This window comes from Tachysurus fulvidraco, chromosome 23, assembly GCF_022655615.1.
Source record: "Tachysurus fulvidraco isolate hzauxx_2018 chromosome 23, HZAU_PFXX_2.0, whole genome shotgun sequence".
NCBI classification, from domain to species: Eukaryota; Metazoa; Chordata; class Actinopteri; order Siluriformes; family Bagridae; genus Tachysurus; species Tachysurus fulvidraco.
In genome coordinates, this window is record NC_062540.1 from 3289644 (window position 1) to 3307039 (window position 17396).

At 41.0% G+C, this 17396-nt stretch overlaps 2 protein-coding genes across 6 annotated transcripts; one reads left to right on the plus strand and one right to left on the minus strand.

Annotated features, from left to right (window-relative positions):
- Positions 1-549: 549 nt before the first annotated feature.
- LOC113641839 (transmembrane protein 184C-like) lies at positions 550-5905 on the plus strand. Its single transcript, XM_027144889.2, has 10 exons — positions 550-809; positions 1139-1269; positions 1873-1909; positions 1998-2203; positions 2376-2450; positions 2554-2647; positions 2934-3046; positions 4190-4289; positions 4655-4826; positions 5245-5905. Exons 1-10 carry the CDS (start codon positions 693-695, stop codon positions 5523-5525), a joined length of 1326 nt encoding a protein of 441 aa, XP_027000690.2. The 5' UTR covers positions 550-692; the 3' UTR covers positions 5526-5905.
- Positions 5906-6417: 512 nt separating this feature from the next.
- On the minus strand, positions 6418-17191 carry LOC113641835 (FHF complex subunit HOOK interacting protein 1A). Of its 5 annotated transcripts, none has more exons than XM_047807051.1 (13): positions 16540-17191; positions 14905-15056; positions 14257-14460; positions 13507-14145; positions 11459-11617; positions 11218-11304; positions 10958-11125; positions 10740-10819; positions 10000-10205; positions 8890-9912; positions 8640-8818; positions 8437-8557; positions 6418-7373 (listed from the first exon to the last, which is right to left on the minus strand). In XM_047807051.1, the coding sequence occupies exons 3-13, from the start codon at positions 14356-14358 to the stop codon at positions 7177-7179; spliced, it is 2961 nt and encodes a 986-aa protein (XP_047663007.1). In that variant the 5' UTR covers positions 14359-14460; positions 14905-15056; positions 16540-17191; the 3' UTR covers positions 6418-7176. The 5 variants fall into 5 exon arrangements, with proteins under 5 accessions (XP_047663007.1, XP_047663008.1, XP_027000686.2 ...); XM_047807052.1 differs by having other exon boundaries at positions 16502-17191; XM_027144885.2 differs by lacking the exon at positions 14905-15056 and having other exon boundaries at positions 14257-14402.
- Between the last annotated feature and the right edge of the window lie 205 nt (positions 17192-17396).

Below are 17396 nucleotides of genomic sequence, written 5' to 3' on the forward strand. Positions count from 1 at the left end.
TAATCCCTGCTGGTGAAGTGTTACTGACGTGTGTGCAAAAATAGCAGCTTAAATTTAGAGCAAACACGGGAGGGTTCGACACAATCGTCTGACACAATAGTCACTGACAGGCTGCAAGTCTGTGCTAGAAAGAAATCAGCCTGAGCTTTACTTTGAGTTTAATAGTACCACATTATAGCCTGTTCGATGATGCTGTTGACTTCAGTTCCACATACAATATTAATAAATAAACAAAGAAAGAGTTTTAAAAATAATCAGATTAATTAATTGATTGATTGATGATAATAATAATAATAATAATAATAATAATAATAATAATAATAATAATAATAAACAACTATACATGTATACAAATCTTTTAATCTTTGAAAAACAGGGAATATATACAGTACTTATACCAGGCTGGTGCCATATTACACCATTTATATTTACACCTTGCATTTTGGGATGTTACCAGTAAGGTTTACAGTATAAACATTAAATCCTATCATGTGGTCTGTGTAGCGGAACCGTGATTTGGATTGGCTGTAGTCCATGTAATATGGAGCACAGATTGGATGCCCAGACTGCGTGTGGTGCGTCAACAGCAACCTTCCGGCTGACCCAGCTTCAGTCACACCGACGAAGCGGCAGGGGCTCACACAAGGCTCGTGAAGCTGGGGATGCTCTGAGCGCGTGTGTTTACGGGGGAAATGGCGCGGCTGTGCGCGGGATGGCGCCGCTGGCTCCGGCCGCTTGTCGTGACTGTGTACGCGCTGCTCGTGGCCGTGGCTTTACCGCTGGCTGTGTGGCAGCTTCAGAAAGCCGAGGTGCGTGTGTGCGTCCCTAATTTTTTGTCTACTGATATGCGATGAATTGTTGCCTTGGTGACTGTGAACACACGATCGGAGAATAACAATAACGATGACGATGATGATGATGATGATGATGATGATGATGATGATGATAATAATAATAATAATAATAATAATAATAATAATAATAATTACATAAAAATAACACAATATGGTTACACAGCTAGGACTGGTTATGTCTGTAAACGTTCATCCATCACTTGTTAATTGTGTGTGTGTGTGTGTGTGTGTGTGTGTGTGTGTGTGTGTGTGTGTGTGTGTGTGTGTGTGTGTGTGTGTCGCAGGCTGGAACACACACTAAGGCGTGGTTCATAGCAGGCGTGTTTGTGTTTTTAACAATTCCCATTTCTCTATGGGGAATTCTGCAGCATCTCGTGCACTACACACAACCCGAACTACAGAAACCTATCATCAGGTACCTCACACACACACACACACACACACACACACACACACACACACACACACACACACACACACACACACACACACACACACACACAAGCTGGTGTGTAGATGATAGCTGAGCATTTGGTGTGAACTGCGATCATACCAAAGACAAACATAAAGGGCGAGGTTTATTACGTCACATATTTATGTCACATTGTTTATATCGTTCAGTTATTATCCTGACATAGTGCATGATGTTTAAATAATCACACATGCATGGCACACATTAAGAATTCATTATTTCAGTACACGTGTGGCTTTCAGAAATCCACATTAATATTTATAGTTATATTTCTAATCCCGAGGTTGTGATTCAACCACACTGTGAATATACTGATGATTATACTGGTGACTGAGATGCCATTTGGTCAATTAGAACGCAAGTGATATGTTTTAGGGATGGACTAAATTACCTCTAGATATTAACAGATATGAAGTGACATATACTTTACGATATATAAAAATTTTATTTATTGGTAAGTCATAATCAGGCACATCGGGAGGTGCTGGAAATGGCAAATAATTAACACTACCAGGTGTTTGATTCCTGCATAATTCTTTTTTTCAGGATATTATGGATGGTGCCTATTTACAGCTTAGACAGCGTAAGTACCCCATTTGCTTCCTCTTATGTTCAAACTGCTGGAATTTATTTGATGTGTTTGGAAATGTCCATGGGTGTGTGTCTTGCAGTGGATCGCTTTGAAGTACCCCAGTATAGCCATCTATGTGGACACTTGTCGCGAGTGCTATGAAGCTTATGTCATCTACAACTTCCTGATGTTCTTGCTGAACTTCCTGGAGACGCAGTACCCGAACCTGGCACTTATTTTGGAGGCTCAGGAACAGCGCTCGCTTCTGCCACCTTTCTGCTGCTGCCCACCATGGGCCATGGGAGAGTGAGTGACCCACACATTACCCCCCCCCCCCCCCAAACCTCCCGGCATTGTACACGTCTGTCTTTATGTTACATGTATACACATATTGTTCTCAGTGGCACAAAGTAAACTCTGTAGCACGACATTTTTTGTTTTATATATATGAACTATACTGTGTATTTTTACTTCCCAGGGTTCTTCTGTTCAGGTGTAAATTGGGAGTTCTGCAGTACACCGTAGTCAGACCTGTTACTACTGTAATAGCGCTGTAAGAGAACATTGCAGTACACATACACTCACACTATATTATATACCTTTGAATTTACGCAAAAACACATGACATGATGTGTGTGTGTCTTCTCTATCGTTAGTGTGTGTCAGTTGTTTGGAGTCTATGATGAGGGAAACTTTAGCTTCAGGAATGCCTGGACTTACCTCGTCATCGTCAACAATGCCTCTCAGCTGGTACTCAACTTTTCAGTTAATTAGTGAATGAATTGGCTTGACAACGCAGTTGTTGAACTCTTGATTCGGATTGGACAAAATGTGTTGATTCATTCAAAAATTTAGATGAAAATTGATTTATTGATATGATGTAGTTATTTGTAAGACAACAGATTTATAATGAGTGTCCTTGTAAATGTAATAGGTAAAGCTGTAAAGTTTGTTTTAATAGAACAAAATCGTATTCCAGATTAGTTTACAGTTTCTAAATGGTCCTAATTTATAAACTCATACTGTGTTTTTTCAGTTTGCCATGTACTGTCTGCTGCTGTTCTACCGTACGCTGAAGGAAGAGCTGAGCCCGTTAAAACCCGTTGGAAAATTCTTCTGTGTCAAAATGGTGGTGTTCGCCTCATTTTGGTATTTTTATGCCTTAATATTTGCTTCAAAATGTTAAATAAGCAATCTTTTATTTCTGAAAACTGCCTAATTTTGGAATTTTCGGAATTTGGAGTGCATCAAATTGCCCAATGAGTTTTAAGCCGTTTGCATGTTCAAGAAAAAAGCAAATAGTTGTGCTCTCTATTGTGGAATGGCTGAGAATTTTCTGTTTCTGTCAATCAAAGCATTGCTAGAAAATCATGCTAGTGTGCTAGCTCTTTATACAGAACAAATTATTTCTTTAGTGTTCTCCTCCAACAGTGTTGAGCTGCTCTGTGTTAAAGCATGAGGGATGATTTCCAGGGTTAATACTTCCTGCTTAAAAGTTTAGCACTTTCTCTGGCACAATGTACATGCAATATAATGGGAAATTACCATCTAGCACTAGCAGCGAACAGCAAGAATTTGTGTCCAGTGAGGGTGAGGCAAACTTTTGAGCACAGATGACTACACTGATGAATATTTAACATTTTATGAAGTTACCCAAGGGTGCAATTTTATCCAGAAATGAGCTCCAAAGCCAGCTAAAATGCCAGGCTTCAGCACTCTCTTTCTCATTCACTATACATCACACATCTACTAAAATGTCCTTAAGGTTTTTGGTATTTCACAAGTGCACACAATTCTTGTTTTGGTTACAGTTAATGATCTTCATATGTCCAGTGGCACTACTTTGTATTTAACCTCTTTGGCTTACCATGGAACTCTCTCTGTCACTGCATTGCGATGGAGATATGCTAATGTGTTTAGCATATCTCCTATTGCAAATGCAATGCAGAACAATAAAGCAAACAATAAATACATTAAATATTGAATAGATATAAATCAAATGATGCACTTGAATAGCTGACTGATTAGTTGTGCCAGGAAAAGAGAGCTATTATTATATTATTATTAAGGAATCTCTACAGGCTCTTTTTTTCCGTTTATTTTCTAAGGTAGTATCTTTGTTATAAATCATTATTTATGTGTTTATTTTGTTTATGGCACGTTTTGTTTTGTGGCTGACCTTATGAGATATGTTACCTCGAATATAGTCTCTTTCTCAAACACTGTGTTGTTAAGTCAGCTCGCCATGTTGGATGATGTGTTTGATTCTCATAGATTTGTCGCCCCCTGCAGGCAGGCTGTGCTCATCGCCTTTCTGGTGAAGGTTGGAGTGATCTCTCAGAAGCGCACATGGGAGTGGGAGAGTGTGGAGGCTGTAGCTACAGGGTTACAGGTACACAAAACTTGTTAATGACGCCAATAACAGATACATATATTGACAATCGATTTAATTTGATGAAGCAGATAAATGTTTCTTTTCGAATTTAACTGTATAAAATGGAAGTCTGCTTTTAGTTTCATTAGTTTGTCATTTCAGTTTTTAATGGCTCTGTGGTTCATTTTAAACTTCTCAAACCTGAATAAATGAATCATTATTAATAATGATAAACAAACATACAAAAATATAAACCAACCCCCCCCCATAGTGTTACATGCAACATGTATGCGTATAATTAATGACTCATTTCATGTGTGTGTGTGTGTGTGTGTGTGTGTGTGTGTGTGTGTGTGTGTGTGTATACATATATATGTATGTAGGACTTTGTAATTTGTATAGAAATGTTCTTGGCTGCTATTGCACACCACTACAGCTTTAGTTACCGTCCATATGTGCGTGAGGATGATGAAGGCTCCTGCTTTGACTCCTTCCTCGCCATGCTGGACTTCTCCGATATACAAGCTGATATTTCTGAGCAAGTCCGCAACGTGGGTATGTATCTGTCTTCTTCTTCACTCTCTCTCTCTCGCTCTTTGTCTGGGTGTCTTCTTTCATTTCTCTTAGTTATCAGTCTCCCTATCTATCCTTCTTTGTCTCATAGACTGTCTGATACTGTATGTCTCTCTCCTTTTTACTCTCTCCACAGCATAGTAGTCTCTACTTCTCCTCCTCCTCCTTACAGTCTTTATCAATCTGTCTCTCACTCTCTTTCTCTCACTCTCTTTCTCTTTCTGCAACATGCATGTATCCTTATCCTTTCTGTCTTTTTCTTTCATTTTTGTTTTCTTTCTCTATCAACATCCGTGAGTATATGCATCTGTCTCTATCCATCAGTTTCTCTTTTCTCTCTCAAGAATATGGGTATGTAATGTGTATTTTTCACCTTCACTTGTGTGTGCGCTTGCTGCAGGGCGCACCGTGCTCGGACGTCCCCGTAAACTGTTCTTTGGCTCTGAAGTGGACATCGTGCAGGGTGAGCACACTGGCTTGCTCTCAGGGGCGTCTCACGAGCGATTGGGCGTCGACCCTCTCTCTGTCCCCGCCTCCCCAAAGGGGCAGTACCAAGGGCTCGGCCAAACAGACACGCCTCGATCTCGCTCTGCCCCCACTGGCTTTAACTCCTCCTCCTGGATGAGCGAAAATTGCACAGTTCCTGCAGCTACCAGTCAGAATACAGGAGTTAAATCATAGTTGTCGTGTATAGATAAAACACACCCCTCCCCCTCCCCATACACATAGCAGATGCTAAGCATATTACATTATACACAGTTAACACTGTCAGCACACAATAAAACATGTCCAAATAGCTACAAGCTCTTCTTATTAAGATTGTAATGCAATCTGAGTGTTTTTTGAAATTATTTCGTGACTTTCCGATGTTCAGACATCTGGTTTTGTAATGATGTGCGCTGTAGTGCAGTGGTATTTAATATGGTTTGCTTTGTAAAAGTTGTAAAATGTTGAACGTAAATGCACTGGCGGTGTTTTATTGTCTCTTCAGTGACATGACAGGGTTGCGGTTTGTATTCAGGAGCAAAGCTTTAATAAAAATGTATTCTACTATTTGAAAAGTGTTTCTGTGTGAGCTTTAATCACACATTCAGCTAATGTTCTGGATATTAACAGGCACTTTGGACTTCAACCTAATCGACACAGATTTATTTTATTTGATTAACTTAAATTGAACTAGAATTAATTCTAGAAATGGTGAGAGCCAAAAAAAATACAATTAAATAAAAAAATATATAAAATTCCAGTGTCCACCACTTGACCTATGGTCTTGGAATTTTCTGCAAGGTTGTTTGCTTTGTTTATCTAAAAGAAACAAACAAACAAACAAACAAACATAAATAAATAAATAAATAAATAAATAAATAAATAAATAAACATTAAACATACTGATGGTTTACGATTTTGCAAATTGTGTGAATTAAATTTTAGACCAACCGTATACAGTATTAAACTTTATAAACTACATTTAAATAATACACACACACACACAAACACACACACACACACACACACACACACACACACACACACACACACACACACACACACACACTTTACAAAGTAACAAGAATCCAAAACAACATCTTTGTCTGCTTTACTAACCAAAATACACAGAACATCATACAACAAAATTACAAATAAAAATACACAATACACACAAACAGAACTAGTGTAAGTACATTTATAAATACACACAACACACAAAAACAAAGTAATCAATTAAAGCATCAATTAGAGACTCCACCACCCCAACCTCATGTCATGGACATCACCAGTGTACAGTATTAAGGCCATTAAAGGGGCAGTTTGTTTTTGCTTTTTTCTCCTCCAGATACTTTGAAGTTTGTAATGAAAACACTACCAAACCATTTCTCTTTCTTTAAAGTATACATTTAGAGTGGACTCTTTGGGAAAAGAGGCGGAGCTAATGTATGCGCTGAAAAATAATCAAAACATGAAGAGAAAAAAATAAGAATGAAATTCTTTCTGAGGAATCTGAATCACATCTGTGAAATGATGTGATTATTATATGTAGATGAACATAAAAAAAAAATTACAGATCGCACCTTTAATTTGCACCTCGGATGATTTACTGTAGATGACAAGGAGCTACACTTTGAAAACCCATCGGATAAAGATCCATGACATGATTTAGAAAACTTGGGGTGGAATGAAATTAAAAAATAAAATGAAACATTTAAATAACATACAAAAAAAATAACATTTTCAAAGCAATTGAAGGAATTTAATGACATACTGTACGCTTGCTTAAATCTGGACGCAAACTGCACTGAGATTTTGTTTTTTTTTCTTCCCACCCCTCCATGAGTTAGTCTGGGCGTATGGAGTGTTCCTGCGCGATGGCTCCAAGCTCTTTCAGGAACTCAGCATAAAGGAATGTAGCAAAAACACTGTTCCTGGACTGAGGAGGAATCTTGGGACACTGAGGAAGAGATTTCAGCAGGCGCCTGGAAACGTGGCCGTCGAGGACCCAACCGAGTCCGTTTTCCTGCAGGAAATCCCTCTCTGACAGACAGTGAGAGACGAGGAAAGGGAAGACAATAGAGGAAACTGTTTTATGCCGATTGCTAGTTTAAGCCCACAACCTGTAAATATAGCTTGAGTGGAAGGTTGTTCTTGTGTCATGGAAACATTTAACCCATTTATAAATATCCATCAGCATTGGATAGAACACTCCCCTATTATGTTCTATTAATCTAGATAGAACAGCTTTTATTTTTTATTATTATTTAAATGCTCTATGTCATTCAAAAAAAACAAAAAAAACGGCGGAAAACGATAGCCCTATGCTATTTTTCCATCAGCTGTCTATTTCATTCATTCATTCATTCATTCATTCATTTCCTACCGCTTATCTGAACTTCTCGGGTCACGGGGAGCCTGTGCCTATCTCAGGCGTCATCGGGCATCGAGGCAGGATACACCCTCGACGGAGTGCCAACCCATCGCAGGGCACACACACACACTCATTCACTCACACACTCACACACTACGGACAATTTTCCAGAGATGCCAATCAACCTACCATGCATGTCTTTGGACCGGGGGAGGAAACCGGAGTACCCGGAGGAAACCCCGAGGCACGGGGAGAACATGCAAACTCCACACACACAAGGTGGAGGTGGGAATCGAACCCCCAACCCTGGAGGTGTGAGGCGAACGTGCTAACCACTAAGCCATCTTGGTCATTTTGAATCGGAGGGGTCACATAAATACATCACTGCGTTAATGCGTAATTAAAAATGTCACTGTATTTTTTTATTTTATTTTAGAATAGCTTTTTTCTCAGAAAACACTACAACGTTGAGCTATAAATTTGGACAGAAATGCCTCCTCGGTGTACTCAAAATATGCGTTTTTAAAATTATTCTCCAAATTTTTTCTCCTTTAAATAATAATAATAGTGTGATAATAGACAAATGGTGTGTTGATGAATTGGAGTGCCTATAGAAAGCTAAAAAAAGGTGGAACTTACAACGCATTCGTTTAGTAACGAGTATGTGATGTTCCACTATAAGAGACAGAGTGAACATTAGCAGTTTACAAAGTTCAAAAAAATCATTTTCACCTCTATCCTTTAAGGCTTCATCTCTGAACAGCAGATACTGGGCAACATCTCGTACCATCTGAGGGAACCCAGGCCTGGAGGATGCATAGTGCTCAATCTGGCAACCCACAGAAACCAGCACCTGAAATATTAAAATGCAGTGAAATGAGTCAATCAATGCAAATACAATCTGTGATGATGGGTTATTAAAAAAAATAGGAGACCTGGTAGAGAGAGCGGACGCCGGTCGGGAAGACGGCTTGTGTGTTGAGCAGGAAGCAGCGCAGCAGGGGCTGTGGATACGCAGCCAGCTGAGCCAGGATTCCCGTCACCAGCAGGTTCACCTCCACCGAATTCTCCAGCATATTCTCCAGGCGAGAGAGCAGAACGCTGATGAAAGGGCCTGCGGTAGAGCATTAAAAAATAGTCAATTGTCTCTCTCTGTGTTTGAGTAAGAAAAAAAAAAACCCTCACCTGTAAACGGGACACGTTTCGTTCCATCACCATCTCTCTGTCCTTCTCCTTCGTCTCTCTTGCCGCCATGTTCTTCATCATTAGTGCAAATCGAATTAAAGTCTATTTCTGGTTCTTCGTCATACAACAGCATGGTCAGTCTTCGGAAATAAACGTTATCTCCCAGCATGCTCTCGTTATCCCATTCGATGTGCTGGAAGCACTGGGAAATAAAATCCTCCGCAGTATGTCCGACAGATGACGTGTTGGACGCATCCTCGCTAAAAACTTGCTGTTCTGAAACCGTGCTCTCGCTCTGGTGGACGTGAGCCGATGTATCGTTTAATCGGTCCAAATTCTTCTCATCAGCATGTCCGTTTAAAAGAAGTGAAGCTTCGTCGGGTTGCTGATTGTCGTGTACCTTATTGTTGATGTCACTCTGTGTACTACTGCTAGTGTAAAGCTGTGTGTTGTTCTTTTCAGTTTGTATCGTTTTGCCATTTGGACTGCTTAAGGACGCATCCTGTTCGTCTCGTGCGTCCCTCTGCGCAATCAGATTATAAACCAATACGTCATCCTGGAACTCTGACTCTTCGATGTAAGAACCACGGATCAGCATGATGGCACTTTTGCGCATGTCCTGAATGTGTTGTGGAGGTTGAGGATGTTCTACCAAGTGGAAATTCTGGTTTTCCTGTCCATCTGATGCAGCGTCATAACTGTCATCCCACTCCAGCTCTGGGGTCTGACTCAAACTCGTGTGGTGCATGGATGGGGGCTGGAGTGTAGGAGTGCTGAGAGGTGGACATTCATTTTCATCCCTGTCTCTATCCTCTAACCCTTCCTCCTCTACTTGGTGGTCATCTGGTGAGGGATCGAGTCCGTCGTAAGGGGCAGACCATACCCGGCACGCTTGCACGCTGGTGCTGATCATACTGCGTGCGTCACTCAGGTACTGGAGGTAGTTTTGGTACATCAGAGGCTCGGAGTTTATCCAACGGGAGTTTCCGAAAGTGTCGACACTCAGGAAGAGGTCCTCAAACCCTGCAATAAAATGCACTCCATAGATAAACATTTACTGTAATGTAAAACCAGTTAAACCACACACTCGATCGTCTGTTCTGTCATTACCAGTGTTGCCCATTAACAGCCCTTCGGTGACCTTTGACCAGAGAATATAGTCTGGTTTCAGAGGCAGCGTTGGCGAGGTACAGGGTCCAGCCATAAGGAACAAGGGAGTGAGAGAGAGAAAAGCTGCAGCGCTGGAAGAGTAGCAGTCTCTCTCTCTGAGTCTACAACGTCTGTTGGACTGCAGGTGAGAGCACGGAATCAGATACCTGAAAGAGGAGAAGAAGATGAAGAAGAAGAAGGACATTCATTCATTTTCTACCGCTTATCCGAACTTCTCGGGTCACGGGAGCCTGTGCCTATCTCAGGCATCATCGGGCATCGAGGCAGGATACACCCTGGACGGAGTGCCAACCCATCACAGGGCACACACACACTCTCATTCACACACACACTCACACACTACGGACAATTTTCCAGAGATGCCAATCAACCTACCATGCATGTCTTTGGACCGGGGGAGGAAACCGGAGTACCCGGAGGAAACCCCCGAGGCACGGGGAGAACATGCAAACTCCACACACACGAGGCGGAGGCGGGAATCAAACCCCCAACCCTGGAGGTGTGAGGCGAACGTGCTAACCACTAAGCCACCGTGTCCCCAGAAGAAGGACATAGCAGAGGAAATAAATTCCCAATTCATTACATTGGGAAAAATAATATGAGCAAATCAAGAATATAGTGTTTGTACTCGCTGAACAAACTTAACAGGAAGAAGGTAGGAGAAGACAGGAAGTGCTTACCTGAGTATGAGCTGCAGCATGACGTCCTCACAGTACAGACCAATCAGAGTGCGAAACAGAGCCAGAGACACCGTTCCCAACTACAACACCAAGAAAAAATAGAAACTAGTGGAAAAAAAAAACCTAAAGATAAGTGGAGCGATTGGGGGCGGGGCTAGCAATACCGTACGCCCTGTCCACTGCTGATTGTGACGGGAAGAAAAAAAACGCAAGCAAACCTGAAAAGGAGTGTTGATTCTGCTGACGAGAGTATCGAGAATGTTGACGTTGTCATGGCGATGCTTGAGGATAAAAATGAGGAAGGTCTGGAGAAGGGTGGGGTCGGAGATATGTCGCAAAAAGAGGTCCAGATACGCCGTTGTTGTCACCACTTCTTCCAAAGTCGACTAATCGGTTAACAGACAGAGAAGAACGATCTTAGATCAGTCACAGAGAGAGGATACAGGGCAAAATAAACAAGCACTCATCCAGTAAAGACCTTGTGTAAGGCAGGAGCCAGGACTGGCACAAGGAAACCGTTATAGATGTACCCTAGCAGCTGATCTCTGACAGAGTGATGGGCAACCTGCAAACAAATTAAACAAACAAACAAACAAACAAACAAACAAACAAACAAATAAATAAATCACAAAACCTGACTGGAATGCTTATTGGACAGATATCGGAATTTAAATAGGACATTTTAGTGTTCGTGCGGACGTTTCTGACACGGACCTCACCTTACACACGGAGCTACAGAACTTTAGAGAGTTGAGAAACTGGACGAGTGATGGGACCTTCATCCAATCGGCTTCGTCAAAACAGTGCCATCCTTCACCGTAGACCTCAAGCTTAGCCGGAAGCCAGGAATACAGACCGCTCAACCCTGTGGCCAAGACCTACACATATACACACACACACACACACACACACACACACACACACACACAAGCAGGAGTCATAATCCATGTCCATACCAGGTGTTTGATGCTACCATCACCACGCTGAAGTGATTTGGTTATCTGACTGAGCAGCTATGTTCTATGTACTAATATGATTTGAGAATTCGAAAGTGCTGCAGTCCTTCTGTCTGCTTGTAGGACAGAGATCCAACACGCTGAATATTCCGGAAAAAAAAAACACTCCATTTATCAAGTGCAGAGGTTTGTGTCTGGGATTAACATCCAACCCGGATTAAAAAGGGTGTGGGGACACGCTGCAATATATGTGTGTGTGTGTGTCTCTGTGTGTGTGTGTGTCTGTGTGTGTGTGTGCGCGCGTGTCTGTGTGTGTGTGTGTGTGTGCGTGTATCTGTGTGTCTGTGTGTGTGCGTGTGTGTGTGTCTGTGTGTGTGTGCGCGTGTGTGTGTGTGTGTGTGTCTGTGTGTGTGTGCGCGTGTGTGTGTGTGTGTGTCTGTGTGTGTGTGCGTGTGTGTGTGTGTGTGTGTGTGGACATAGCTGAATAGATTTGTTTTGGCTTTGAGCCAATGATTGTAGTAAAGCCAGCTCTCGACACGTCTCTCTCTCTCTTTCTTTTCACAATATTTCACAGGAACAAGTTACATTTGACAATGCATCTAAACATGCATCTAAAAAAATTCATGACACAGTCGTGGACTTAACACTGCGTTTCGAGAAGGTTACATCATTGTTTTTCCGAGATAGATGAGTCTGAGCTCAGCATGGCTGATCCTACATGGCTGAGTGTCTAAGCTGTCGGGGGGGCGAGAAGCATTCATTATAGTTTCTCGTGCTCTCTAGAAGAACGGCCGGTCGTCATGCTAAGCCTCCCCTCCCTTTCCTCTTTCCTGTAATTACAGTAACACTATTATATCAGGGTTGAGTGTGTACAGTATGTACTAGGCTCTGCACTCCCAATAAACACACATTGTGACATTTTTACTGTTACACGAGGAATTAAAAACATGCGGTCAGTTTAACAAGATGCAGAAACGCACAAATCTCAGATTGATATGAGGGGAAATTAAAAACGTTTGGTGACAAAGTGGTTGTGGGATGAATGTGGCCAGTTCATCGACGCATCGGGTCAAGTTTGAGAAAAACCTAAATAAAAATTCCCCAACCAGTTCACATCCACATGCTGGTAAATCCTAAAAGGTGTTCACGAAGCTGCACCAATCTCACCGAGGGCTGAAAAGACAAAATGACAACTAAATAGTGAATGTTTTAGTACCTCCTTACTAGTGTGGTGTGTGTTTAATGTTCCAGTAATGCAGCTCAGCCACTGCAGAGTGTCAGCTACCATAGAAACAATGACTCTTCCTATTTTTATAGGGTGCCATTATTTTTGACCTAGGCTTATTGGGAATAAATACTTTCAAGTCAGTAATAAGAAATGACTCAAAAGTTTCAAAAGAGTGCGACTGAGATGAAGTGACCTAAATTTGATTCTGTAATTAAAGGGACAGTGGTGGCTCAAGCGGTTAAGGCTCTGGGTTGTTGATCAGCACTGCCAAGTCACTGTTGGGCCCTTGAGAACGTCCCCTAACCCTCTCTGCCCCAGACATGCTGTATCACATTTGACCCTGATCTCTTACCTCAACCTCGACAAAAAAGTTGGATATGGCAAGAATGAATTTCACTGTGCTGTAATGTATATGTGACAAAATAAAGGCTTCTATTCTAAAGACAGTGATACGTTTTGAAAACATTCGAGGCTAATATTTTCTTTAAAGAGATGTTTGTAATGTAAATTTCCTTGTAAGGTACACATGAATATCAAATTTAATGTAAGAAATAGATAGCGTGATCACGCCGACACGACTCACCGGACAGAAGTAGGTGTTCTGGGTGATGTGATTGGCCACAGCGATGTCACGCATTGACAACGCCGTGATGAGAGCGAGCGCATCCCGAGCCTGGACACCTACTGGCCCGTCATGGTGCACGAAAGGCAAGAGCAGTGAAAAGAGCAGGAAGTTGGCGGATCCTTGATCCTGCCCACTTTGGAAGAGGAAGAGCTGGAGGGCGGTGTCATCACGTGCCAGCATACAACACAGCCGGTGCAGCAGTCGTACCAACTCGGCTTCCACCGCCGCCGAGCTGGAGCTGGAGCCGCAGGAGGAGAGCAGCATGACAAACGGACACAGGATGGGCTTGTGGTGGAGCAGGGGCTGCCGCGCCCGGGTCACCAGCATCTCGTACATGCATAGCTGCTCCAGCTTCGCCGCTTCCGTAAAGTCACGCCGGAGGCTCCACACGAACAGGCGCTCCATCACGTTCTCCAGCAGCACAAACTCCAGAATGGGGCCCATGGCTCCACCCTCACCGCACTCCTCCTCCGTCAGGAGGAACAGCATGTGCTCCACATAGTTCTGCACAGCGCTCGCTTCGTCGCCAGAGATCTGGCGTGAGCGGAGATGGCCACCGTTGCAGGTCGGCTCGTGCTTTTCTAGAATACGCAAAACCTAACAACAAGGGGTGTGTTAGAAACAGATATTATACAAAAGCAAAGCTGTCAGTCATCTTTGTCAGACTGAACTTTCTGCTCTTATAAATGACTGGATCACCTGCTTTACCTGTGCCCAGTGGTTTTTGAAGACAATCATGCATGTTTCAGGATCTACACCGCGAAGACTGAGGGTCTGCCCTCTGCTACCGGAGACCACAGACACCATCATCTTGTCAGTGAGTGGGAGGAGCTAAAGCATATTACAGGCGACATCTGGATCCTCGCCATGACGACCAATGACAGTCAAAAGACCAGAAACAGAGGAAGCATGCTACTGGTTAAAGACAAATAAAAATCAAAGCCAGGTTTTGTATTTATTTAGTCTACTCATATTACAGCTACATTATAACTGTAGAGTAACTACGTGGCACAAAATATTTTACTTTTTAAAATGCAGGCTTATAAATCAGCTATTTTTGTTTTTAAGACAAAAAAGCCGACAGGTTTCATTCGTGCACAAATTTGTGCAGTTTTACTACTTTATTTTTTCATTTTTAGAATTTCTACCTGACGATTAATTTATTCAACGACCCAATAATAACATGATAAGTAAGAAATAAAACACGTTTAACTCTGAGTTTAGGACATTATGGTTTGTTTTTACTTCCTTTTAAGTTAACTTTTAGAATGCAGATCCAAAATGATGAACTCATAACAGATATATTAAATAAAGTTGTTAGAGGTCATATTTAAATGTATGTTTATAGTGTAAGACCTAGGCTGGACCTCCCCACTGTTCTGTTCATCCACAGCAGCCCTTAGCTCGTCCCTCTAGGGTGGTGGCCCTGATCTAACATTCCCAGCATTCCTCACCATTCCCCAAAATTTATACCTCAGCACAGCCACGGCTGAGAGGAAAGGACTAGGCTGAGAGAGAGAGAGAGAGAGAGAGAGAGAGAGAGAGAGAGAGAGAGAGAGAGAGAGAGAGAGAGAGAGAGAGAGAGAGAGAGAGGGATAAGTGTGTTGCCAGATGTTGTAATGATGAGTGGTTGATGTTTATTAAATCTACAAGGTGTTAAAACACACAACCCTAACCCTAACACTAACCCTACCCCCCCCCCCACACACACACACAGTGTAGGTACCTTTGTAAGTCCATAAGCATATAGTATATAAAGAAGAGAAAGAAATATGGTGCACTATTTATTCCCCCAATGTGCTATTTTTTTTAGAGAGAGAGAGAGAGAGAGAGAGAGAGAGAGAGAGAGAGATGTGTGTGTGTTGCCAGATGTTGAAATTATTATTTAATGTTTTTTTTAATGTTTATTAAATCTCCAGGGGTTAACACACACACACACACACACACACACACACACACACACACACACACACACACACACACACAGAGTGTACCTTCTATAAGCAGATAGTGCATAAAGAAAAGAAAAAAATTGGTGTGCTATTTTATTCCCCAATGCGCTATTTTTTTACAAGGTCAAACAACTAAGGTTAATACTGGATTATGTGATTCACTTAACCCACAAAAAAGGACTCATAGGACACAAATTACATATAAAATATAAGAAATGTCTGTCTTTTTGAGCCCTAATCATTGTATTTTGGCTTCTTACATGATATGTTACAGCATTGTGCAGTTATGATTCTGTCTGTCACACATTCCTTCGTTAAGCGAGCTCTAAACGATAAAACTCATAACCAACCTCTGCCAGCTCAAGGCTCACATCTATATCAATATGTTCTTTCTAATATGCTATACTTTACATAATAACTTACACTGGGACTTTGTGATCACTGGGACACCTTGGTAATCATGGGGAAAGTTTCAGTGTGGAGATTATGGCAATTCTTAGCATAATTTAAATTATTATTATTGTTTTGGAACATGACATGTTGCTCCAAATAAAAAAAATAAAAAAATCTTTTAATCACTGCTGTAAGCTAAGTGATAACAGGAACTAACCTCCTTCTCGGATGCTCATAATCATAAAATATAACTAGAAATGGGTTTTAAAAAAACTTTGTAAAATTCATCAAAGATTCTTTGACGCTCCTGTGTAAATAATATTTAATTGTCGGAACAGTATTATGTAAGCTTTAAGTATATATGAACAGTATTATGTAAGCTTTAAGTAGATATATATATTTATTTACTATTATTAACCATTCATGACCAAAATACAGATCAATATGCAGAATGATTACATTTAATTTCCACAAAATTACTTATTGTTCATGGTTTTTAAATCTACTCTTTCTTTATAGATTTACAAATTGTAATTCATTTCATTCACAGTTCGGTTTAATTGTTTTAGCCACTTTTTGAAGTAGAAAATAACTCTTTTAAAACTCACACTTGTTGAGGAAGAAGCAAATCTGCTATAAATCTCACCCGTTACTTTCCGTTGTAAAGCAATTTATTCTGTCTTCTGAACAGGAATCTCGATTAAACTCTTGTAAATTCCCATCCACGGATTAAATCCCACATGATTCCCGAAATGGAACAGATATAAAAACAAAACAAAAAAAAAACGTTTATAATCATGGAAAATTGAGTTGTTTATATCGGACGGTTCAGGATTAGAATAATCCCGCCGGATTAATCCCGGCGGTCAAACAAAGTGCTCCGGATTCCCTTTAAATCCCGCCCATACATTTACATATGCAAATAAACACCGCGGCTCGATCCTAAACCACTCCCTCCTCCCTACAGTAGTTCACGACATAGAGCGTATAGTAAGGAGTTTTACACGACTATGTAGTGCGATATGTATCTTTAAAGGACGCCATTTAGATTCAACCCAGCAGGTTTACAGGGCTTTATATAGCCTAGTTAGATAGAAAGCTTTAGGTTAAATAAATCTGCAATTTGTAAACACAGATAAAGAAACTGTTATAGTTGATTTAGTACAAATAAATTGAGAATGGTACATAAAGTTTTCAGAGAAAAAAAAATAAATAGAGATTAGGTTTTGTCGTGTTTTCACCGCCATCTTGTGGTTGGTACCTGAAAAACATTCATAAAATTAATTAAAAGAAATAAGCAGTTTTTTTTTTTTAAGTTTGTTGGAAACTGTAAGGCTATTTATTACACTTGAATGTAAAGGGAGAATGAAAAATGTGACTAATTGTAATAAATATATTCTAAATATAGGCTAGTACAATAGTAAAGATTAGAAATATAAACAGGAAGTTATTTTACAGTATAAATGCAGTGTAACAGTAAAGTGAGCGGTTTATTCACGTGTT